At 45.2% G+C, this 24784-nt stretch overlaps 1 protein-coding gene across 3 annotated transcripts in view; it reads right to left on the reverse strand.

Annotated features, from left to right (window-relative positions):
- LOC142768985 (uncharacterized) overlaps window positions 1-21460 on the reverse strand; it is an 81309-nt gene extending 59849 nt beyond the window's left edge. The window contains exons 1-2 of one of the 3 annotated variants that reach the window (XM_075871673.1): window positions 21064-21460; window positions 935-999 (exon numbers count right to left, since the gene is read on the reverse strand). In XM_075871673.1, the coding sequence (XP_075727788.1) occupies window positions 935-999; window positions 21064-21217 (219 nt within the window). In that variant the 5' untranslated portion in view covers window positions 21218-21460. Of the gene's footprint in view, window positions 1-934; window positions 1000-1326; window positions 1630-21063 lie in introns of those variants that run through there. The other 2 variants (XM_075871671.1, XM_075871672.1) reach the window with 2 other exon arrangements.
- Between the last annotated feature and the right edge of the window lie 3324 nt (window positions 21461-24784).

The following is a 24784-nucleotide window of genomic DNA, read 5'->3' on the forward strand; positions in this document are numbered from 1 at the left end:
GTCCTCGCTTAGACAGGTAAGCCACTGGCTCCTGTCGTACTACGCGCATTAACAACGTACCCGGATGTCTCCACGGATGCTGGCATTACGATGGGTGCCCTGTGACTCCCCAATCCAGGCGTATCCAGTGATTTTTATGAGACGGGTCCTGACCAGGCGGACCCATATTCTTGGCCGCCACGGCACTTATTGGCAGGCGAGCACGTGGATATTCTTTATGCGCAAAGCGCTGTAAGAGTTGCCTCCATAGAGGATACCGACCTGCCGTTGATGGCTGTGGTCAGTGTCTTCGAGGAATAAATTGGTGGAGCCGGAGCCACCTGTTGGTGACATGAACTCTGCGTGGTACGGTAATGGTTCTAATGTTCGCAGTGCTTCGTCAAGGACCATCACTTCGAGCATCTCGGGGACGCACCAAAGCTACCGCAAGAGCTCCCGGGGCGCATCTATCGTCAGATCAGATACTCGTCACCACTTCTTCAGTAGCAGGGGGGGGGGGTAGATATCCCCTTGCCGTAGACTTGACCTGCGGTGGTTTTGGAACAGTCAGGTACGCCCGCCAAGGGTATCATTGGCAAGTTTTCAGAAGACCTCAGACTGTGGATTAGTCCTACCACATCAACGAAGCCATTTCTGGTCTCTAGAAAAAAAACACAGAAATATCTTCAAGCAGGCGCAGGCTAGCCGAGACCAACCACCGCGATTCAACCAGTGGCGGCCACCAGAAGCATTGGCAGCCTCTGTGCATGCTTCGCAGTCATAGCAGCCGAGGGTCATGACCAAGAAGAACGCTGGAGTAAAGGTATAGGGTGTCAGGAGCAACGAATATGAATAGATATGTTGATGTTGCTGTATGCGGGTGAAGTACTCATATCATTCAAAGGGCTTAGTGATTGATATTTGCCTTGCATCTGAGGGAAAGCACCTCACTTACCGGATAACGTCCCCTGATGCAGACCTTGTTTGTGTACCCATAGTTATCTTGCACGCATGACACTCCTGTAAACATGCGAACAAATTTGGTATTTATGTCATCATCAGAACTCAAATACACGCTTCGAAGCGTAGACAATACCTTCTTATAAAAACACCGTGAAGAAATAATGGGAGGAACTTCCGAGTAAATAATTGCAATGCTAATGTGAACATTGGTCCGGTATAGAAGAAATTTTGCAATGCTTTTTCTTTCGACAGAGGAATTCACGTGATTTTCAAAATAAGTGAACGTGACGACCGGCAAGTCATGGGGGTCGGGCATGAATGAGGACAAATGAATATAGGTCTTATATGACGTATATAATTCCAATATACCAAAAGTTTTCTTACCGTTTATGGAGAATACATAGCATAAGAGCCCAAGCAACAATTTTCCCACAGCTTCGGGGCGAGAACAAGAAACACCCGGCATTTTGGCATCTAAAACACCCGTATGTTAGAGTGAACTGCAGTGTAATGAGCCACAAATAAGGCGTAAACACGCTGCTTGGAATCAGAAGGTTCAGCTTGCATTGTTTATATGAGCTGTATTGTGGACATTTAGAGAAAGTATAAGACGCGACCTTTAACTACAAGAGGAATTTCGCTCAGCGTATCAAAATGTTTGTTATTGGCTTAAAGTCTTATAATATCTAGCGAGGGAACACAAGAGATATCTCTAACATTCACCATCGCTCCAATTCGAAAAATTCCCCAATGGTTTTATTTGCGATAAATAATATATAGCCTCCCAAGCATGTCATCACCAATACTTTGGGTCATGTTTTTTAAAAAGATTTGTTAAGTTTATCACGTGTGCACTCGAATTAAACGCCGCATTATTGCTAGTTCATCACGAGTGAATGTTCTCTTAATTTAACAGTTTTCCTGGAGAAGTGGTAGAATGCATTGAAATCTAGTTTGGTCTGCCTTCCACCGTTTCTTTTGTTACAGAACAAATCAATAGGTTTTATGTTAAATGCAAATAACGGCATTTCTCTATAATGAGCGCGAACTGCCTTAACTGTCTCCGGTCGTCAATTCTAGACAGGCATGACACATTGTATTATCAACATCTGTTATATAGTTAGAGAAAGACAGCATGAATTGGTAAATTTTGCTTTGCCGTAACTTGTTTACTTTCCGTAGTGGCTCGCACTATGGTTGGCCTTTGAAAATACTGACACAGGTGATTACAGAAAATGAAACGTTAGTATTTTTATTTTCATTGCGTGACGTTTCACTTAACCAGTGTGACAGACGCCCGGCCCCATGCCGACCATCAAACTTGGTGGAGTGAGAGTTGCACATAAGCATTACTTCAGGTCGTCATGATAACTTCTGGGAATATTAGCCGATGTTTTATTTCAGCACAATTTCTAGCAGTGGTCTTCCCGACATCCGTGTTTTTCCCACAATTGTCGCTCTGAATAACTATTGTACTTGGTGGTGACCATGTGATTCCAGCGCCCATCGGCATGTTTCTGACGTTAATAATTTCCCTTCCCAGCACCATTGTCTAAGTGAAAGGCAATAGTGTTTTGGTAGCAGTCATGAATTTTGAAATTTATACGCACGGGCTTCTTCATAGACTCGTCATGGTAAACTCCAATGTCTACACTTTCGAAGAAAACCAGATCGTTTTGGCCACTCAATCTCTTTCCACCACGAACACACATTTGTCACTTATTCATTTGTGCTTGTCTAATGCGGACCAATTTTTAAAGATGATTTTCCTTGACACTCCTGCGAAACACACAACAGCTCTTCGCTACCCGCTGTCATCTTATTACGGTATCATTGACTTGAACATTAACCCATGGGACTGACAATTGTTATTCCTCATTCTATGGGATCAACAACGGTGGCGAGAGCCTCATACGTATACGAGACCATATCGCGTCTTCGCTGCTTTGACCATCACAAAAAAAGACGTCGACAAGGTCATGAAGAACCACATCATTGAACCGTTGAGTAGCACGTGGGCATGTCCACTTGTCTCAGTAGAGAAAAAGGACAACACGTGGGGCTTTCACATCTACTATCTTCACCTCAGCCAGATAACAAAAGATGTGTATTCTCTGTCCGGCACAGATGATGCCCTTGACGGCCTTCATGAATCCAACTATTGATCTGCGTTCAGCCTATTGGCAGATCAGCGCTCTTGGGATGGACTACAAAAAAGTCACTTTCGTAACATCATAACATGAGATAGTTTAAACGAGTTCGAAGTCATGCCTTTTGGAGGGTGAAATGAGGCAGCTACGTTCTAACATATGATGGACTACATCTAGTTTAGCTTAAATTGTTCAACGTATATGTGGTACCTCGATGACGTGATCGGCTTTTTACTCACACTTCAAAGCAACCTGCAGAGCCTCATGAATACCTCGTCAATGTAACGCTCTACGAGCCTTTCACAGTATTCTTCTAAATGACATATCAGTCACAACAAAAGTAACGTACTCGTCCATGTTATAAAGTCTACAGAAATTAAACCGTAATATTTATTGCTGGTTTATTTCAGAGCGTGTTCAATTCTCTCCATGTTATACCTTCTTACATCACATATCTTACGCCTATTAAGTTCATTAATAGGCGTAAGGTATGCGATGTAAGAAAGTATAACACGTAGAGAATTCAACACGCCCTGAAAAACAAAGGAAGCGCCAAAGCAGTGAAGAGGAAACTTGGAATAGGCAAAAATCAGATGTATGCACTAAGGGACAAAGAAGGCAAAATAACTACCAATATGGATAGGATAGTTAAAATAGCCGAGGAGTTTTTCAGAGACTTTAACGGTAGCCAGGACAACCACGACCTTAATACTATAGGAACTAGCACTAACCCAGATGACAACCTACCAGTAATGATAGAAGAAGTCAGGGAAGCTTTGGAGAGCATACAAAGAGGCAAAGCTGCTCGTGAGGATAAGGTAACATCAGATCTGCTGAAAGATGGAGGACAGATTGTGTTAGAAAAACTAGCCACCCTGTTTACGATGTGTCTCCTGACGGGAAGAGTACCAGAGTGTTGGAAGAACACTAACATCATCTTAATACATAAGAAAGGAGATGACAAGGACTTGAAGAATTACAGGCCAATCAGCTTGCTCTCTGTAGTATAGAAGCTATTTACAAAGGTAATTCATAACAGAGTAAAGAAACTATTAGAATTCAATCAACCAAAGGAACAAGCAGGATTTCGAACAGGCTACACAACAATTGACCACATTTATGCTATCCATCAGGTAATAGAGAAATCCTCACAATATAATCAACCACTATGCATAGCCTTCGTAGATTACGAGAAGGCGTTTGATTCAGTAAAAATATCGGCCGTCATGCAGACACTGCGGAATCAGGGCGTCGATGAAGTATATATAAACATTCTGGAAGAAATCTAAGGGGGTTCAACTGCTACCATAGTGGTTCATAAAGAAAGCAACAGAATAGCAATCAAGAAAGGTGTAAGGCAGGGGGACACAATCTCCCCATTGCTATTTACCGCGTGCTTACAGGAGGCTTTCAGAAGCCTAGAATGGGAACAGTGAGGAATAAGAATAATGGAGAGTACCTTAGTAACCTGCGCTTCGCCGATGACATTGCATTGCTGAGTAACTCAGGGGACGAATTGCAACTCATGATTACGGAGTTAGACAAGGAGAGCAGAAAGGTGGGTCTTAAATTTAATCTGCAGAAAACGAAAGTAATGAACAGCAACCTCGGAAAAGAGCAGCGCTTCGAGATAGGTAATAGTGCATCTTCAAGTTGTAAAGGGTTATATCTACTTAGGGCAGGTAATAACCGCGGAGCCGAACCATGAGATTAATGTAACTAGAAGAATAAGAATGGGGTGGAGCACATTTGGCAAGCACTCTCAAATTATGACAGGTAGATTGCCAGTATCCCTCAAGAGGAAGGTATATAACAGCTGTATCTTGCCAGTACTTAGCTACGGAGCAGAAACCTGGAGACCTACAAAGAGGGTTCAGCTTAAATTGAGGACAACGCAGCGAGCAATGGAAAGAAAAATGGTAGGTGTAACCTTAAAGGACAAGAAGAGAGCAGAGTGGATTAGGGAACAAACGGGGGTTAAGGATATCATAGTTGAAATCAAGGAGAGGAAATGGACATGGGCTGGACATGTAGCGCGCAGACAGGATAACCGCTGGTCATTAAGGGTAACTAACTGGATTCCCAGAGAAGGCGAGCGGGTTAGGGGGAGACAGAAGGTTACGTGGGCAGATGATATTAAGAAGTTTGATGGTATAAATTGGCAGCGGCAAGCACAGGACCGGGTTAACTGGCAGAACATGGGAGAGGCCTTTCTCCTGCAGTGGATGTAGTCAGGCTGATGATGATGATGATGAAGATGGTGGTGATGATGATTTATTGTGAATGAACTCACTTGAGTTGCGGCTTACGAGCATCGCAGCATCAATATTGAATTTTTATGTCTGTGGCCCTCTACCACGACTGCTTGAAATCGATGCACCAAAAGATTTTTTTTTTGCCTGAAACATGCGGGTAAGGGGTCGGATTTACCACTTGTCACCTGTAAAACATGCCAATATCAAGAGACTCGAAATGGACATTTTCTTCCTTGAAAATCTTCAGGCAGCCTTCACAACATGCAAGGGAGCTTCACCTGGTTCTGACGGGATCATGTAATTGGCTCTATGAAACTGAGGTCAAGGAGCTTGACAGGTCTTTTAATTGGTGTACGTACAACGATCCGTGGATCAGCGAATTCGTTCCTGCTTCGTGAAAAACCACTCGCCTCGTCCGTTTTACCTCCATTCAAATTGACCTCTTTTCACCAAATCGCACTTGACAGCTCTCTCGTGAAAGTGAGGAAGAATATAATATTGACTCACCTACAGTAATACCCGGAGCACGACGAGATATGCCCTGATGCTATCTATGACTGACTGTCGTCGTACATGGTCCTCTATAGATAACATCATTCACCTCGTTTCGTCTGTGCAACATAAAAAAAAATTTAAACAATTTTCTGCGGCGTTGCTCTTGGAAGTGAAAGATAAGCACGATAACGTATCGATTAAAGTGTTGAATTGTGCGGTCGTGTTAACCAATGAACTCTGTTTGAGGCATAGATCCTTCTTTGTTTAGACTGAGAATGACACAACAATGTATCATTGTATCTGTCGTAGCGTGCTTAAATAAATGTGAAGCATTTTTTTTGCGATCTTCGGTGACTTTGAGCTTATATATTTATCTAGCTATCTAGCTATCTTACCGCTTACGTTTGGGTGCTCTCGTAGTCATCTCCTTAGCTTGGCGTCAATCAAAATTAGCCTGGGAAGGTAAAATGGTTTGACAAATATGACGGGCTAGTCGATACATGGATAATGTCAAAATCCCGTTGCGTACATCGTCAAACACTTCTCGCCAAACAGTGGTACGTACCCACAAGATGGTATGTGCCGCTGGTGTTCGGGTATGCGCCACAGGTGACCGACACCTGATGTCTACCCAGGAAGCACGAGAATGCACAGGGGCAAGTTTAACGCGTGAGCGTTAAGAAATACCCGACATCGGCAGCGTCGAACCAACGAATGCAAATAATAAAGTAAGGGTCCCAGCTAGAAACGAACACAACCATTCTGCGTGGCAGTCAAGCATTTTACCACAGAGCCTAGCCAAGTCTCGAAAGTACTTTTCAAATAGACTCTTATGTTCGTGAAACGTCAATAGTGGTTGCAGTGCTCTCTACCCAACTTTTTAAACAATACAGCCGTTGCGTCATATAAGGTCAATTGTGGTTATTTGTCATGCGCTGAAGTTGATTTATGTAGCAGTGTCCAGAGCCAGCATCTTCGCGAGCATCAGCGCTTCATTATAGGAAAAGACCAAGTTTTATTCAAAACCAAACCAATGGCTATGTTTACAGACAAAATTGCTTTCCTCCAACAATACTATGCTGGTGTATTCAGCAAAAATTTCAATACAGATTTACACAACGAAAAAAAACAATGCCCCGCCGTAATGGGCTCGTGACTAAGGTACTCAGCTTCAGACCCGCATTGATTGATATGTGGGGTTTAACGTCCCAAAACCACCATATGATTATGAGAGACGCCGTATAGTGGAGGGCTCTGGAAATTTCGACCACCTGGGGATCTTTAACGTGCCCCAAATTTGAGCACATGGGCCTACAACATTTCCGCTTCCACCGGAAATGCAGCGGCCCCAACCGGTATTTGATCCCACGGCCTGCGGGTCAGCAGCCGAGTACCTTATTCACTAGACCACCGCGGCGGGGTGCTGAAGACCTGCGTGTTTCGGGATCAAATCCCGGCTATGGCGGTTGCCTTTCCGATGGAGGCGAAAATGCTGTATGCTCATGTGTTCCGATTTGGGTGCTCGGTAAAGAACCTCAGGTGGCCGAAAGTTCCGAAACCCTCCACTGCGGCGTCTCTCGTAATCGTATGGTGGTTTTGGAACGTTAAACATCACATACTAATCACTTGGAAAAATTTTTCCGCCCTCCGCCCACCCTGTTATTAATAGTGGAGCCCTTGCCCTGCATGGAAAGGAACGCCCGTAAAATTTGTCTGTGATGACACATCCCCTCGTATGTTTAAGTATTTGGCACTTCCTCGATTCTTTCTGCTGTGCGCGAAGTTGTGTTTTATTGTTGGTGAATTTAGTGTCTGCAGTGTCAAATGGACAGCCTAAAAATACGGATACATTTAACGACTAGGGCTTGCGTCGGTACACGCGGAAGCAATGTGCTGTGCATGGAGACGGCAGCAACAAATTTATGCTTAGCGACGCATGCCTTCAGGTTAAGAAATATGGGCATTGTTCGGGAAGGCAGTGTCAACGCCTCATTTACTTATTTCAATGCCAGTGGAAACGTGCACTTCTCAACTTGAGCTGTCAGTCCACGTTAGTTCAATGAGTTGTCGTACTGCGACACTACATCATGGTAGTGCTACTTGCGGCACACATGCTTCCGAGCGCCTTTTCCTGGAGGTAATACAGACGTGTTTCCCACTCTAATGTTATACCTTTGTCAATTTTTTTCCTTCATATGGCTTCTTTCTGGCTCAAAAAATGCTGCCGTCGCATCACAGTGCAGGACATGCATGGTGTAGCGTTGCAGTGACGCTTCCCCACTGGTTTCCCGCATAGCGTCATAAATTGCTACAGGCTATCTGAGAACACCGTGTCTATTAAAGAGCCGGTGTGGCCGCCAACATTGTGATCACGAGGAATGCAAGACGCAGAACCACGGGTTTTACACAACTGAACAAAACATTACTATATGACTTCCGCTGTGAGGCACTGCACAAGGGGTTCTCTCCACCAGGACTGCAAACCACACGCAAATGCTATAGGGTGGTGAACGGCTGAATCAGGCACATATGGCCGGCATTGATAAAATAGAGGAAACGTTCACTGTGCTCGCTGGAGTTTCGTGCATCAGTATTTCTGTAGCCCAGCTTCATTCTTGACCCCACTGTGCCAACAATTACTCGAGTTATCGGCGGGCCGAACGCCAACTTATCTACCGGGGTAAAATTGGCAAGCCTGCATTCGCAGACAGACGATAATTTATCTGAGCATAATGCGAAACGGCGCAATAGTGTCAGCAGACTTGTCGGTCTTATTATCATTGTGGGCAGTTTAATAAATTTGAAATATTTTGACCACTGAATAAAACTCAAACGTCATGAGTTTGACGTGACTAGGCGTCTGTGATGGTTAAGGACGTTCGTCACTGTGTTTGTTGATAGCGGACGAAAAAGGATTAACATCAACAATGGATGCGAACAACAGAAGCGTTATATTATACACTAGAGAACGAAGTGGCAGGTGAAAATAAAACTATATGTCCAACCCTACACGCCACGCGTCACGCAACATGTACGAGAGTCAGACCTCTAGTATGCGGAGAGCTCGCGGCTACGCTTACTCCGAGTCCAGCGCGTAGAGTTCTCAGTCCGCAAGAGGAAAACGCTGCCTCACAGTTTGGGTCCCCGTCGTCCCGACATGATGCGATCGTCGACGTGCGCGAGAGCAAAGGTGGCACGGCTGGAGCGGCTGGAACGGCTTACGGCACACGGATGCGCTACCGTGTGCAGCGCCGTTTAGTCAGACGTCGCGGCCAGCAGTCAGGGTCGCAACTCCTGAGGTTCAGGGTCAGGCCCCGGCTCACGAGGACCACGCCCGGTAGGCCTCGCCACGAACCTGCTCCCGGCCACTGCACCCAGGCAGGAGCCGTTCAGCAAGCCCCGTCCTTGCACCTTGTACCGGCCGGCGGACTCGACCCCGAGCGAACACGCCGGAGCTCGACCTGGCCGACACGTACGGGTCCCACGTCCGGCTCAGGAACGCTCCCAGGAACTCGTCCTCTCGAGCGGCGCACTGCTTCGTCTGCCTTCGTGGCCTCCACGCTCGAGCTCGTTTTCGCACGCTCCTTCTGCTTCTCCTCTTCTTTTCCCTTTCTTGTTATCGCCTTCGTGCCACCTGCCCTCCGCTCGTCTTCTTCAGTTTCGGTTTGGCGTCCCTCGGCGCTTTTAAGTCCTTTTAGCCACAAATCGTATCTAAACACAGCACTTTTGTGTCCTTTCCTTACAGCGTCACTTCTTCCAGTTAAATTCTAAGAAACACGAGCATTGTGCACGCTAAAGAACCTGCGTAAGCGCGACGCAAATGATGAACGCTGATGATATGACAGGTATGCTCTTAATTTATTTTATTATCTGCGGAAGGTGCGATGAACGCCGAATAAAAGTACAAAGATTAAGTTTCCTTCTTAACCGAGGAAAACTGAATGGCAGTACACGTCAACATTATAATCTAGCTTAACCGAGGAAAACTGAATGGCAGTACACGTCAACATTATAATCTAGCATTGGTTGATTTTAAATTTGCTGGCACTCACTTGAGGCGTACGCGTGGAGGACTAGCCGGCAATTACCTTAGTGCGAGTCCTTAGTGATCAGGCGTCCATGAAAAGAACTATGAGATAAAATTTCGCACTTTAGCGCCAAGAAAATTACGTCACTTGTTTGGAAGCTCTTGCATAATGACCGCTTATTTTTTGTTCTCCCGGAAGTGTTTTCTTCTTACGTAGATTGCGCTAAGTACCATCAGCAGAGCTGATCAGCTGCTATTCGCTCACTTATGGGCTTCTGTAGAATCTTAGAAACTAGCTATAGAATCTTAGAAACGTTGACACGACATTATTATAATGTTTGCAACTTCGGAGATTTTTTTACCGAGCTTCGGCGACTTTCAGCCTATTTATATGTCTAGCCGCCTGTGACTTGCAGCTCTCCTGGCCGCATCAATAATGGTATCAATACCGAAATTCTTATGGCATAACATAACTATATGAAGAGCATAATAGACTGATTGAAACATGAAAATCATAACTTGTAATTTATCAATGTGATTTACATTTCATGGTTTTTTCCTCTTGTGGTGGTTTCGTTCACACGCGATTTTGCAAAACTGGTATGGTGTGACATGACTGCATGATGAACCTAAATGACAGACCCTAACGTGAAAGTCATGACATGCATGTCTTGATTTTCATGTTATGAGTAGTCATCACTACACGCCAGGGTCGTAATGCGCTCGCGTTCGTTTCGCTTTAGCTTCATACATACCAAATTTGTCGTTATGTGACGTCATTGGATGACAAAGGTACATAAGTGGTGCAAACACGATAATCGTGAAATGAGTGTCATGTAAGAACATAACAATGAGCCACGCTCATGATGCGCTTGCAGCCCTTTCGCTAGCTTCACATTTACCAAATTTCTGATTACATAACGTGAATGGGCGACGAAGGTAACTGGCCCGTTTAAACAATATAGTCATGATATACGTGTCATGTAAAACACTACTACCTGCTATGCTAATAGCGTGTTCACGGCCGTTCCACTAGCTCCACATATAAGAACGTTGGTATTACGTGACGTGATTGGACGACAAAAGTAAATGACACGTCCAAACATGATATTCACGATATACATGTGATGTCAAACATGACTACATGCTAAGCTCACAGCGCGCTCGTGACCGTTTTGCTAGATCCATATATTCCAAATTTGGTATCGCATGACGTGAGTGAACAACGAAGGCAAATGACACGTTCAAATATGATAATCATGACATGCGTGTGACGTAAAACAATGCTACAGGCTATGCTAATAGTGTGCTCCCGGCCGTTACGCTAGCTTCACATATCACGCCACGTGATACAAAATTTGGTATCATGAGACGTGAATAGATGACAAAGATAAATGACACATCCAAACATAATAATCATGGCATGTAATTCATGCATGGTATACTTTAAGTCAAACCTCGTAACGTTGTGCTGATTTTAATGTGAAATATCAGCCTTCCTTATTCGTGCTTCGCATATCATCGTTTCCCGCACGTGCCGTCTGCCATTTTTTTTTCAAGCACTTACAACAAACATTGTGGCTCTGTGGCAGAACAGAGGCAGAACAGAGGCTCGCCACGCAAATTGTTTGGTTAGCCCTCGCAAAGCCGACGTATACAGCCTCTGCTAGTAAAAACTGACTGTTCGCGCGGCACGACCGTTCAGTGGCTCCCGCTTTTATGTAGGCACTGAATTGCACATGAGCGCGCCACCACTCGTTCAAGTCAACTTTTCCCCTTCATTGAATAAATATGAATAATAAAGACAAAAAAATCACAGCATATCCTCAGAGTGCCCGATGATGAGTGGGGCAAAGCATCCGTCATCCCATCGGCGATGCCGTCCATCTGTTTGTTCTTGCTTCCGTGTGCCCTTTCGTGCGTATTTCCGTGCTTCCGTTCATCTGCTCGACCATTCATCCATCCGTCCATCCTTTCATGCGTCCACCCATCCGTCCGTGCGTCCGTCCATTCGTGCATCGGTCTGTCTCTCCATCCATGCGTCGCTCCATCCATCCGTCTATCTAGTAAGCACATACGGCCACCTTGCGTCTTTTCATCATATATTCATCATATTAAGGTACCGCCATCAAGCGCACATTGCAAGGACTAAACGAGAGGTGGCACGGCCGGACTAGAGAAGCGGCATGCGCACACTATCTTACGGCCTGCGCTTCGTGTCTAGTTCTCACCTTTGACCGCCGCTAGTGCATAACACTGCGGCCCAACCCTCGCTACACCTTGTTTAAACCAATGAGGTTACGCCGAGTGAGTTTAACGTGACAACCTTTTTTACTCAAATAGTGCTTAATGTGGTCCTTCTGGTACTAGTTTTTTTAGTAAGCATCAAAAACCAGGCAAATTTAATTGGATATTGTTGTACCACAGACATGTTCCTCGTTCGGGAGCACGTCTCACGAGATCGAGCGCTGTTCCGACGAGCTGTCTCCCCCCTCCCAGCGCCGCCTTCCGTGCAGTTCCGGGGATAACGTCCCTTCCTCCGCCGAACCACCTTGCAGTTCCGGGTATGGCTACGTCTCCCCTCCGAGCCACTGTGCCGTTCCGAAGAACTGGTCTCGTAGAATAGTCCAAAAACGCTCTTTAAGGCCGTGCCGGCCCCATGTTAGGGGGATTTTGCCCCAGCCGACGTTGTCGTGCTCCTCGTTCGGGAGCACGTCTCACGAGATCGAGCGCTGTTCCGACGAGCTGTCTCCCCCCTCCCAGAGCCACCTTTCGTGCAGTTCCGGGGATAACGTCCCTTCCTCCGCCGAACCACCTTGCTGTTCCGGGTATGGCTACGTCTCCCCTCCGAGCCACTGTGCCGTTCCGAAGAACTGGTCTCGCAGAAGAGTCCAAAAACGCTATTTAAGGCCATGCAGGCCCCATGTTAGGGGAATTTTGCCCCAGCCGACGTTGTCGTGCTGGCCAGCTCTGTACAAACGACAACCTGCTACAGTAAACGCTCCTTTTTGTTGCTGTTTTCAAAACGGATTGCCTCTCTGCTTCGCCTTCGGGCTAAGGCTTCAGCGAAGTCCGCTCGACTGCTCACCGCTCTTCGCCACCGCTACCATCGCGACAGAGCAAAATCGTAACAGTGGTTGGCAGCTACGGGATACGATATCATACGTTTGGCAAGTCTGATCAAATCTCTGAGCACGAGGACGACCGCCGTGATAGCGTTTGGCTACGCTGCGATACGCTACCCTGTTCTCATCGTTCGGCAAGCTGGGACAAGCAACCCCGGATCTCAACATTGGCAAGTTGGACCGGATCCCTGAAGGCCTGACACTGTTCGACGGCAGCCACGAGTTGGACCATCGCCGACTACTTTGATTGGGTGAGTGCCCAACGTTTACTGTTCATTTCGCCAGACCTCTCTAGCACAGGCAGATGTTAGGAGAGCGTTTTGTGTTTTGTTGGTTGTAATTTATTATTCACGTGCTCTAGACCATGAGATTAGTTTTAGAGTACGGTGAATATCAGTAGCAGAGCATCACGAGGAACGAGATCGCGATGGAGCAGTACCTGGTGCAGGACCTCCTTGAAATTTGTGAAGTCATGGGGATTTTCGCCGGGTCCGATAAAACAAGGGAAGCGATTCTCGATGTGATGCGGGCAGAAAATGTAACTGCCGATGAGGCTGACGAGTTTTGGGAGCTCATTTGTGAGCAAAAGCAGAAGGCCGAGAAAAGCCGTGAAGAGCTCGAAGCTCAAAGGCACGAACAATGGAAGGCCGAGGAGTGCCGAAAAAGGAGAGAGCATGCTCTCAGAATGAAAGAGCTTGATCTTAGAATTCAAGCACTTAAATGGGAGCGAGCTAAACACCAGCTCCACAACTTTCAGACAGGCGAGAAGATCGCGCATTTTCTTGAGGATTTTGAAGTTGTCTGCTGTGATGTTGGCGTTAGCCGCGACCTTTGGGTGGAGAAGCTCGCCACGTTGTTGCCGCACGAGATAGCGCATGTTTTGAATTGCTTACCTTTCGAGGAAGCAGGAGACTTCAGTCATGTTAGATATGCCTTGATAAGATATTTTTTTCTTTCAAGTCAAGCAGACGAGGAAAGTCGGAGCGATGAAGACAAGGCTGAAGCGCCACGAAGGGCGCTAATGGATGACGCCCGCCGAAAAGAGCGTGAGGATGATGCGCGCCGTAAAGCGATGGAGGCTGAGGTCCGTCGCGCAGCGCTTGATGATGACGCTCGCCGGAAAGTGTTAGATCATGAGCACAGAAGGAAAGCGCAAGAGGCGGAGGCCCATCGCAAAGCGCGGGACGCCAACGTGCGTCAGAGAGAGCGAGATGAGGCGCGGCGTAAGGCGATGGAGGTGGAAGCGCGTAAAGATAAGGCATGCCGAAAAGCTATGGAGGCTGAGGCCCATCGCGAAGCACAAGCCGCCGAAGTGCGCCGGAGAGAGCGTGACGCTGAGGTGCACCGCGAGGAGTTAGGGGCCGAGGCCCATCGCATAGCTAAGGACGCCGAGGTACATCAGAAGGCACTGGAGATGGAGCCGCTTCGCAGCGCAAATGATCGAGATGAGTCGCGTACAAGGGAGCTTGACGACGAGTCGCGTCGCAGGGCGCTAGAGGTTGACGCCTGCCGACAAGAGCTTGAGCAGGATGCGCGACATAAAGCGCTACAGAGTAAAGCTCGAAAAAGAGAGCATGAGGCCGACTTCGAAGGCCAGAGAAAAAGGGCTATCCACGACAGCGATAGACCCCCACCGATTGAAAGCTCTGTAAGCGCCTTTGTTAGCCTTAAATTAATCGGGCCTCCCGTTATGCCACAGGCAGAGACCGCTAGCACCGGGCGCCAGGAAACGCTAGCCAACAAATTGGGAGCTTCGACTCCCCACAAAGATAAGTTGGTTCAGCCGCATAGAGTTTTGGCAGAGCCTGTCGAAGGCAGTGCGCTTGTGAATAAGTGTGTCGGGGCTTCCACCATTCCTAGCCATTCGAAGAGAAAAAAGCGTCGGCAAAAGCGTAGCGCGGAAGAGACGAGAGGCATCAAACATGTTAGAGCAGCTGTTAAGTGCTGTGACGTCTTCATTCGATTCGCCAGGTTCAGGGCTAGGCGTAGGATCGCGAAAGGGCCCTGCAGGAAATGTTTGAAGCTCAGACCATCACTGAGATGGAGATTAGGCGGGAAGCACGTCAACAAAGACCAAAATTCAAGGAAATTGGAACGCCGAAATCACCGCCTGGTCTCATCCTTTTCTCTGCCTTGTAGATGCAAGCAAGTGGGGAAACGTTGCGAGCGCTTGAGCTGTAACACAAGCGGTTGTTCCCCACCGTGGCGAAAGGTTCACTGGTCGAACGGGCGGCGTAAACGCTGCAGTGCAGATGCCCCTTTCTTCGAGTTCAGCGGCTGCGGGTCAAAAGTCGCTGCTACTGAGTTTGGCGAACAGGTTGATTCGTCGTCCTTTTGCCCAGACCGCAACCCTCAGAAGCTGTGGAGTGCGCGACTCCCCAGAGTTCGTCTGAGAGGGGCCCCGTCTTGCCATTACTATGAATGGACAATGTAATCAGCTTGAAAATTGTTTTCTAGTTTGTCGTAAGCCATTCAGTAACAAATGTGTTTGAATTTTTGTGTTTTACTTTCCTTCTCATTGGAGAAGCAGGCATTGGTATGTTTGTTTCATTATTTTGTTTTCATATTTTTCGAGAGGTAACAGTTAGTGTGTTTTATTTTGCGTAGAACGTTGCGTAAAAGCCCATGATTAACATACCATCTGCGTTTGGCATTACGTGTTAGTGCGCACGTCAGTGTAGGTTAACTTTGTTTTGTGTAACGCACGCAAGTTTCATTATTTCGTTCTTATTTCATTCTTATTTCATAATTTTCACTCTTATTGTCTTACTTTTCAAGCGTGTTTTATCTTGTTTTGATCATATTGGCAGCGCGCATTCAAAAGAGAGCTTGTAGGAGGACGAACTTTGTTAAGTTGACAATATGACGCTTGCAGGTGACGCCAATGTGCGTGGTTCAGGATTGCTCGGTGTACTAAATTGTAGTTTCGGTGCTAAATTGAACAATCCTCAGAAGCTTCGATCATCCAGATTCTGCCTAAATTACAATTGAGAATCGCTTGAAAACAAAAAAATTCTGTTTGGTTTAGCGGTGTCATGCACTGACACTTAGCTAAAGGTGTGTCCGCATTGTGTATTCCTCCCGAGATTCGTTGCTCGTGATGCTATATATTTGTTAGCCTAGCGTAATCTCGAGGAAACATTTGGTTTCTGCTGGTCTGGCGATTTGATCAGCATTTGGAGGGTGCTTGCTTTGGCCAGAGTGGTTCGGCTTTGTGTTTGACTCCGTCGTTCCAGTGAACCTCCGCAGGCCTATGACAGTCTCAAAGGGCGGAGAGAGCGGAACGGCTACCGACGGTCAACCAGCATCCTTCCTTCCGAGCCGCGCTGACGGCTCAAAACTCCGGATGCATTGTCTGGTGGCGGGGGTGCTGTTGTGCCACAGACATGTTCCTCGTTCGGGAGCACGTATCACGAGATCGAGCGCTGTTCCGACGAGCTGTCTCCCCCCTCCCAGAGCCGCCTTCCGTGCAGTTCCGGGGATAACGTCCCTTCCTCCGCCGAACCACCTTGCAGTTCCGGGTATGGCTACGTCTCCCCTCCGAGCCACTGTGCCGTTCCGAAGAACTGGTCTCACAGAAGAGTCCAAAAACGCTATTTAAAGCCGTGCCGGCCCCATGTATTTTGCCCCAGCCGACGTTGTCGTGCTGGCCGGCTCTGTACAAACGACAACCTGCTACAGTAAACGCTCCTTTTTGTTGCTGTTTTCAAAACGGATTGCCTCCCTGCTTCACCTTCGGGCTAAGGCTTCAGCGAAGTCCGCTCGACTGCTTACCGCTCTTCGCCACCGCTACCATCGCGACAGAGCAAAATCGTAACAATATTAAGCCACCAATACTCGTATCTGCTGGCTATTTCATCAGAAACAACAAAATTTTTATTTTTGATTAGCGTGGGCGGGTTGACTCCTCAATTCAAATGAGTGTGTGCGTGGGACTTTTCTAGTCCGGTTGTAAAATGGGCTACGTACTACTACAACGAACTACTACTACTTCATACATCGGACGCATAACCCACGGCTTATGGAACATTCCCAATCTACACTCAATAACGCAACATTCACGAGGTACCCGTTTCATTGTGCGATGCATTTACTCGAGTTTCTACCGTGAGAACTCTAATAAGGTGCATTTTTTATTGTTTCTTTTTTATGCGTACTTTTATATTCTTCACTTACAAATAACATGATCTAACACAGTATATTAAAGCGAGTGCCTTTTTGCCTGAACAGATGTAAGAAATTCACCGTCGGCGTCGAGTGTGGGCTGCGTCAGCGTTCCGTGGTGTCAGGCACACCACGAGTGACGCAAGAAAAAATCATTGATTGATGACGTCACACATGACGTTATTACCACGTCACAGACCACAAAAAGGTTTCTGACGTCTCCATGCGGTCAGAAATTCTGGCATGTCATTACATGCACCGTAGACTTGGCAAAGGTAGGCCAGTCATGAAGGCCCATGCAAAATCATTGGAGGTGCTTCCACTCTTTGCGGTCATAAAAACCACGCAAGCTTTCAAAGGGTCCACAAAAAAAAAACGCCAGGCCTGCACGGTAGGCGCAGCACAGTCACAATGAAAGTAAAAAGAGTGGCCTTTCAGAGCCTTTTCAAACCACTCAATGGGTAACTATATACTGCAAAAACACTTGCTAGGTACCCACTAGGGCATTTACAATAAACTTTTGGGTAGTAGGCCGGGATTCGCTGTGCTGTTTTTCGTCATTCTTCTGAGAAGCGGGGTATCCGCTAAACAGTTGCAAGGGACCAATTGTCCATGCAGTGGCTGACGACTATGAGAATTTATGGCTGAAGTAGGTATGCACCCCAGTTAATAGGGAAACAAGAACAAGCCTTAGTAATAGGTTGGAACATTGGATGGCCCACTCGCTTCGCTATTCGCATTGTGCGACGCCTGGTTGTTCTTTCGCTGTTGTAAAACGCGTTATAAGTCGTATTAACGCGTTTGCTTTCCCGACACCAAGCCTGCCTATGGCAAGTTTGACATAAATTATAACCACCGGCGTTCTCAGTGGTAGAATATTGGGCTGGCACGCAACGGACCCGGGTTCAAGCCCCACTGTGTCGTTGGTAAAAGTTCTTTTTTCTAATTTTGCGCGATGTGGTTACGGACGCCAGCGGTGGTGGCGGTGGCGGCGTACAACAACTGCGCGTGACCCGAAAAGTGATCTTTTAACAGTTTTCGCTGTAAAACAATGACAACTAGAGTGTGGTATGTCTCCTGTCTGAAAAACGTCGCTCTTTTTTTCGATGAATGAAACACTGATGGTCAAAACAGCAGGTCCAGCAGGTATGTTCCTAGCGTCAAGAACATTAAAAGTAGCCCAAAAGCATTCTATTACCCATGTTCCGACGGGCATAGTGCCAAAGCACACACGTGTACTTGAACACTTCTTTTTAAATGACGACTTATACCGGCTTTCACAACGCTGTCATAGACAACATCGCATGCATATTTCAACGAGCTTATTGAGTTGTGTAACGTTTTGATGGACATAACTAGACGTGTAACTACAAGTGCGGGGAAGTTTGAGAATGCCAGGGATGATAGTCATACGAAGCAAACGTCTCGCTGAGCTCTTGCTACCACACTGCATATAAGCAAGGCAAGGTGCTGACACAGCCTTTTGTAAACTTAGCTGCTCTTTCACGATGAAACTCGATGAAAAAGTATGGCTGCAATTTCAAGTAAGACCACGATAAAAGGCGTACAAAGAAAAAATAACTACTGAACGCTAAAAACATTGTCGTGCAACAGTATCTATAGCTTGCATAAAAACGCTTCTTGAAGTTAAAAACGCGAAACATCAAGCCATCTGTCCCCCGCTTGTACATCTCCTCTCCGCTATACAACCACGTCCAAACACGGCTCATTCACAAGCCTTCTCTCCATTGATCGATGATTCGTATGTAGGGTTTAAATCCCAAAACCACCATAGTGGAGGGCTACGAAAATTTAGACCATCTGGTGTTCTTTACCATGCAACCAAATTTAGGACCATGGGTATACAACATTTCCACGTGTATTGAAAACGCAGCCTCCACCGCCGAGATTCGGTCCCGCGACCTGCAGTTCAGTAGCCCTTAGCCACTAGACCACCGCGGCGAAAGACATCTTCTCTCCGTTTCACATTGTGTTGCCAGGGGATGCGCAATAAGACAGTAGTTTTCAGCCATGGATGTTTCCTGGGCATCCTGTTATAACAGTGTGAGTAATGAGGGCCCCTTTGCAGCGAGATAAAAAAGGGAGAGGGAAGTACTCATATAATAATTCAACACACAACCTGGAGTAGGTCATATTAGACAAACTAAAGCGCCAAGTTTTCGCATATGTTTATTGTATTGAATAAAAGTGATACTTCTTTTAAAATAAGCAGAGAACTGCTCAATTCAAACACTGATCGGGTTTGCTGAACATTCCTAGGAGGCGGCGCAAATCAATTTATGTCAGCTTTTTATATTTTACTTTGAATAGAAAAACACATATGTCATTTCTTATGGATGACAACTGATTTCATGAATTCTATTTTGTGCTCATCAAGTGGGTGCTCGCCGGCAAACTTGTTGATAAGATTCTGCGGTAGGCCGTACGGGAGGCTACGGAAGTTTTGAGCACTCGGCCTCCATTAACGTAAAAATAAGTATAAGTATGCTTGCCGCAAGCCACTAGCACTTTTCTTCTATATAGAAATACGACTGGCGTCACCATGATGACACGTTGGCTTTTTTTGTCCGCAACGTTTCAGAATGACATCTGTATGTATTGGGCGACTCTTAAATGAAAATAAGTGTGATATGCTAACTGCATACCACCTTTATTAAGTGTTGACAAAGTGTATGCTAAGTAGCTCTCAGAACTTGGATAGAAAAAAGCTACGTGCCAAGAACCTGCTGTAACAATATACAATGGTGATTGTTTAGCCACGGTATGCGCATTCGCATTTTACATTCTATGTCAACCTCAAGTTCACCAAATTTGAAATATTACAGTGGGGTTTCCCCATTGGACACAACATGATAAACTCGATATAAAATGGCGCCATTGTTTTTTTTTTTGTCAAAGTGTATACAGTACTTAGACCAAATTTTCAAGTTTATATTTGAAGAAAAACTGTATTTAACATGCTCAAATCACACAAAATTGCAAAACCTCTGTCTTCTGGTTACCGTTATGCATCTACAAAAAATTTTGTGTGATGCAGTATCCAGTATCGCCGTCACACCATATTACTTTTCTAAGGGGGTGGGGGGGGGGAGCAGGATTATGAGTCATCTTTTGCTTTTCTTGTCAGGTTCTTTTATTTGCTACTGCTTTCACTGCAGACATGTGCACTCTATCCTGAATAATAATCTTTTCTTTCGTTGTATGTATATTGGTGAGAAGATCGGAAAGCCCTAATTGCTGTCTTTATCAGCTGTGAGGTGAGAAGTATTGCGTCAGACACATTCAGCCATATTATGCGACATCATTATGACATGATATACTCTTCGTAGCAATTCTTCAAGATACTGCATGTATATATATATATATATATATATATATATATATATATATATATATATATATATATATATATATATATATATATACAAAGTATTTTTATAGAAGTTGATTGCCATAAAAGCAACAGCGACAGTTTTTTGCGTGAACGGAAACTTAGGGCATTCAGGACATCACGGAAAAGTGTAGTGCTCCAATTGGATTTTGACACTCATCGGCTCTGTATCTGCGCACAGAAGTTTGTATCAACTTCCAGTGTGCCTAGCCAGCACAGCCCACATTATTGACTCACATTAAACTGACCCCTGCGTCCTTCATAATTGTTTCGTTGTTTTGGGCGTAAAACCACAAGAATTATTAGAAAAATTGCCTTTTAAAGTTGTAACCTTGCAATACGTCACCTTATAATAACAGCCTATAAGTGCTATAGACTACATTAATCTCTGTCTGTGTATATTCATTCAGTTCATTTCACAGCATATCCCCCAATTACACTAGAGCAGTGGTTTACCAGATCCCTTGGTAGCACAGAATAAAAGACATCCCACCTATTGCATACATTTCTCGTTGTCCGCCAACTTCCTCCGCCGCGGTGGAGCACTGGATAAGGTGCTCATTCTCGGACCCGAAGGTCAAAGCTTCGGTGTTGGCCACGCGGGTCGCCTCTCGATGAAAGCAAAATGGTAGAGGCCTGCAGTTCATGTGACGTCACTGCACGCTTAAGAACACCAGATGGCCTAAATTTCTGAAGCTCTCCACTATGGCATCTCTCATAATCATATCATAGTTCTGGGATGTTAAACTGCATATCATATTTTAATCAATACTTAAACTTGTCTTTGATGTGCTGGCAGCAACCTTGGTGTATTAAGATATGGCAATCTTCTTGCTCTACACAAAGAGTGTACTAACGTTTGAGCAGACGTGAGCCACCACAATTAATCGTACCGCTGCGCAGAAACGAGACATCAGCCTGCTTCACTTTTTTTGCAGCCATTTTAAGTCAATTTTTTGTTTATTTTATGGACGAAAGTTTTACAGCGCTCTAGAAGACAGCACAATAATCAACGATTGGTCTTAAGAAAGTGAGTACTGTGGGCTCCTGCCAGAAGCATTTGAAGATGACGTCAATACGGTGTGGCCAGTCACCGCACAGTTATGTTTCAAGGTGCGTTAGATTTCTTTGCGGTTAGAGAAAGAGTTAGTCATTTTAACTAACAAAGTGGTTCGGTTTTACTGGCGACAATGGGGCCTCTGCGTTCACTCCAGACTAACGTGGTTTAATAATGCCCGGATTACAACCCTAAAGGCCTCGAACACGTAGCTCTACGAGTACATCGAAGAATCCTAATTTACAAACTTAAAAAATATACTCTATTGTGTCTTACTATTCGCTTAAAACTACAATTTCAAAATTGTCACACTTTATATTTTATATGTTATATATATGCTATATATTTCTGGCGTTACATTATCATAAATGACAATGACGCAGGTTCACTGTTGACCGATTGCCTTCAAAAATTTGTTTCACAGATATTCGGCAGTTTGTGGCGTTCGTAGGCCGGAAAAAAATCTGCGTCGTCCGTTAGCAAACAGACAGATGCATAATAAAATTATGAAATATTAAATATTTAGATGAGAATCGAACCCACATCTACGGCTTCGAAAGCGACTGCCTTACCACAAAGTGATGCCTGTGATCAAATTTGCTTCGAAAAAACACTTCCTGAATGTTTCCTTGGGTGTGGCGTTTCATTACCACACGTTATAATGCCGCATAAACTGCCCCAATAACTTCTTTACCATAGCAGCCAGCGAGACACTCAGTGAGGATCTACAGTGCTTTGAAAAGGCTGGCTGGTCTTGTGGCATTGTGATTAATGTCGCTTGTGCACAGGTACGAGGCAGTAGGCTGATCTGCAACGTATACGAAAAGACGCTTGTGTGTGAAATGCTTTAGCCGGCTGTATTATAATTTTATTACCAGCACCGAAAGCCCCAGCCTAGTGGCATAGATTTACTCTACGCGATAAGGCTGGGGGCACAAGTTTTCCCATATTAAACGCTGTTTGAGTGCTCCTCATCTCAACACAAAACAATATTGCCTAGCAGTATTGCATAATAAGACTAGGCGTCCAGATATGCGACATGTAAAATTAGTGGTTGCTTGAAAGGTCTATTCATTACAAGATACACAAAGATAATTAGTTCTTGTTATCAGATAAGCCGAAAACAACGTGCGTAGCTGCACGTGCTGCCCTATTGAAGCATAGTGAGTATCTCCACAGTTATCACATGTATGTTTTATTGGTGCAAGGGTCACGTTTTACCAAATCGTACTGTCACAGATAACAAAAAGTAACAATAATAAGTGGTTTTTTATCATGACGCATCTCAACAAATTTATGTTACGTGCCTGTACATGTGCGCAAACCACTGTGCACGAAATGTGTGTAAATGAACTGGCGAGTAATGTGTGCTGGTCAGAATTAATGACAAGTGTTTCTGGTAAGAAATCTCTGGGGATATGGCATTAGCACAAGAGGTTTGCCACCGCCTTGAAGTCGAAGGTTGTGAAGCAGGTACTTTTTTATGCAGCCATTGCAACAGTAACCTCTGTTCAGAGGTTAGAAAACAGGTCACTTGAGTGTAAGGGGTCAAAGCTAAGCAGAATAAAGAAACACAACCAATGGTTCATATTAAAAAAGCGCAGCCTATCCAATGATACAATGCAAATTTCTGCAAGTGTTCTAATAAAAAGCTTTTTTATAGTCTCAATCGCTCAACTGCACAAGCACATGAAGCATAATGACTGTATCGACACCTCTGAGACCTGGTTGTATCACCATCGTGCGTGCTGTTTGTGTGTCCCATTAGCGTGGTTAGTGTTACTTGTGTGCATCGTCATCTCGATACTGGTGGTCAGTTTTCAACAAGCTGGTGAATAATACGCAGTTTACTTTGTGTCTCACTGTGTGTTAGGCGCTTTACATCAGCCCTCACTGTTTTTCTTGGAAGGGTCTCTGGAATGATTAAAATTAGAGCTGCGGAAAAATGGGCGGTGTTTCAGACGTACGAATTGAACTGTCTGGTCAGCCAAACAAATTTCTTTGGCCGCATAAGGTCTTCGCACCAAGAATACTATAATATGCCCTTTTAGATGTGTTGATTGTACATAGGAGTAAGTATAGGCATAGGAAATGATTTTGCTGTAGTTAAGACGGTGGTTGCACTGCCGTCATCCTAAATGAACTAACCACGAACGGAAGGTCGATTGACGAATGAAACACAGATGGACGAATGAACGAAACATGATTGGATTGATAGACAACACAGATGAATGGACGGGTGGATGGGCGATTTAGAGATGAAGGAATGAAGGGAGTAGCAAACGAGCAGTCTCAATCGAGTCGAGTGCCAGCCCACTAGTGACAAGTCACTCCAGGAGCACTAGGCCTTCAGCGCGCCAGCTGTGTACTGTGAGACGTAAATGCTCTGAGCACTTGCAAATAACTGCTCACTGTAATCCATGATAAAGATTCAACCACACTCATAAAGCTTACGCTACAAATTACGTGTTTCTTTTTTATCAGACATGCATCTGAATAAATAGAAAATCAGAATAAGATGAACTAGCCGGTGAAAGAGTCGCCCCACATAGAGCTTTGACCATTAAGGTAGATGAGAACAACTTAGTACTTCATCAGCTCGTCCATGAATTATTGAAATACGTTTTGGTGTAGGTAGCAAAGGGAGACGTGTATATTGAGAAGATACTTACGAGCTTGCAAGTATAGTTCAAAGCTCTCATGTCTGCTACCTCCAGTGTTGTTTGAAGTGGAAATTGCTGGCCAAGTTCATTTTTGGCAAATATGATTGTTACACCACCAGATGATGTCACAGCATGCTGGCGGTCTTTCGGAAAAACAACATTTGGACGAAAGAAATACTTTGTGTTTGGAATTAGAGCATGTGCCCTGCATTCAAAGCACTTTAGGACGCTTGATACCAAGAAGTTCCTGTATATGTTTTCGATTTTGTAAGGCTCTAATACTTATTAATTGTCATATAGTCAGCATGTTAGGAGTGTACATGTGCTGCTTGTTGTAAAGAATGAAGTTGACTTATTTACAAGGCCTCTGTCATGTCCTGTAATTTGGGTTCAGGATTCGTTGTACCAGTGGAAGAATTCTCAGCTCTTCTTCGGCGAAGCTTGTTCCGGTCTACAAGAAGTGTCCGTCACCTCTTCCGAAGTACCTGACTGCC

Source organism: Rhipicephalus microplus, chromosome 8 (genome assembly GCF_043290135.1).
Source record: "Rhipicephalus microplus isolate Deutch F79 chromosome 8, USDA_Rmic, whole genome shotgun sequence".
NCBI classification, from domain to species: Eukaryota; Metazoa; Arthropoda; class Arachnida; order Ixodida; family Ixodidae; genus Rhipicephalus; species Rhipicephalus microplus.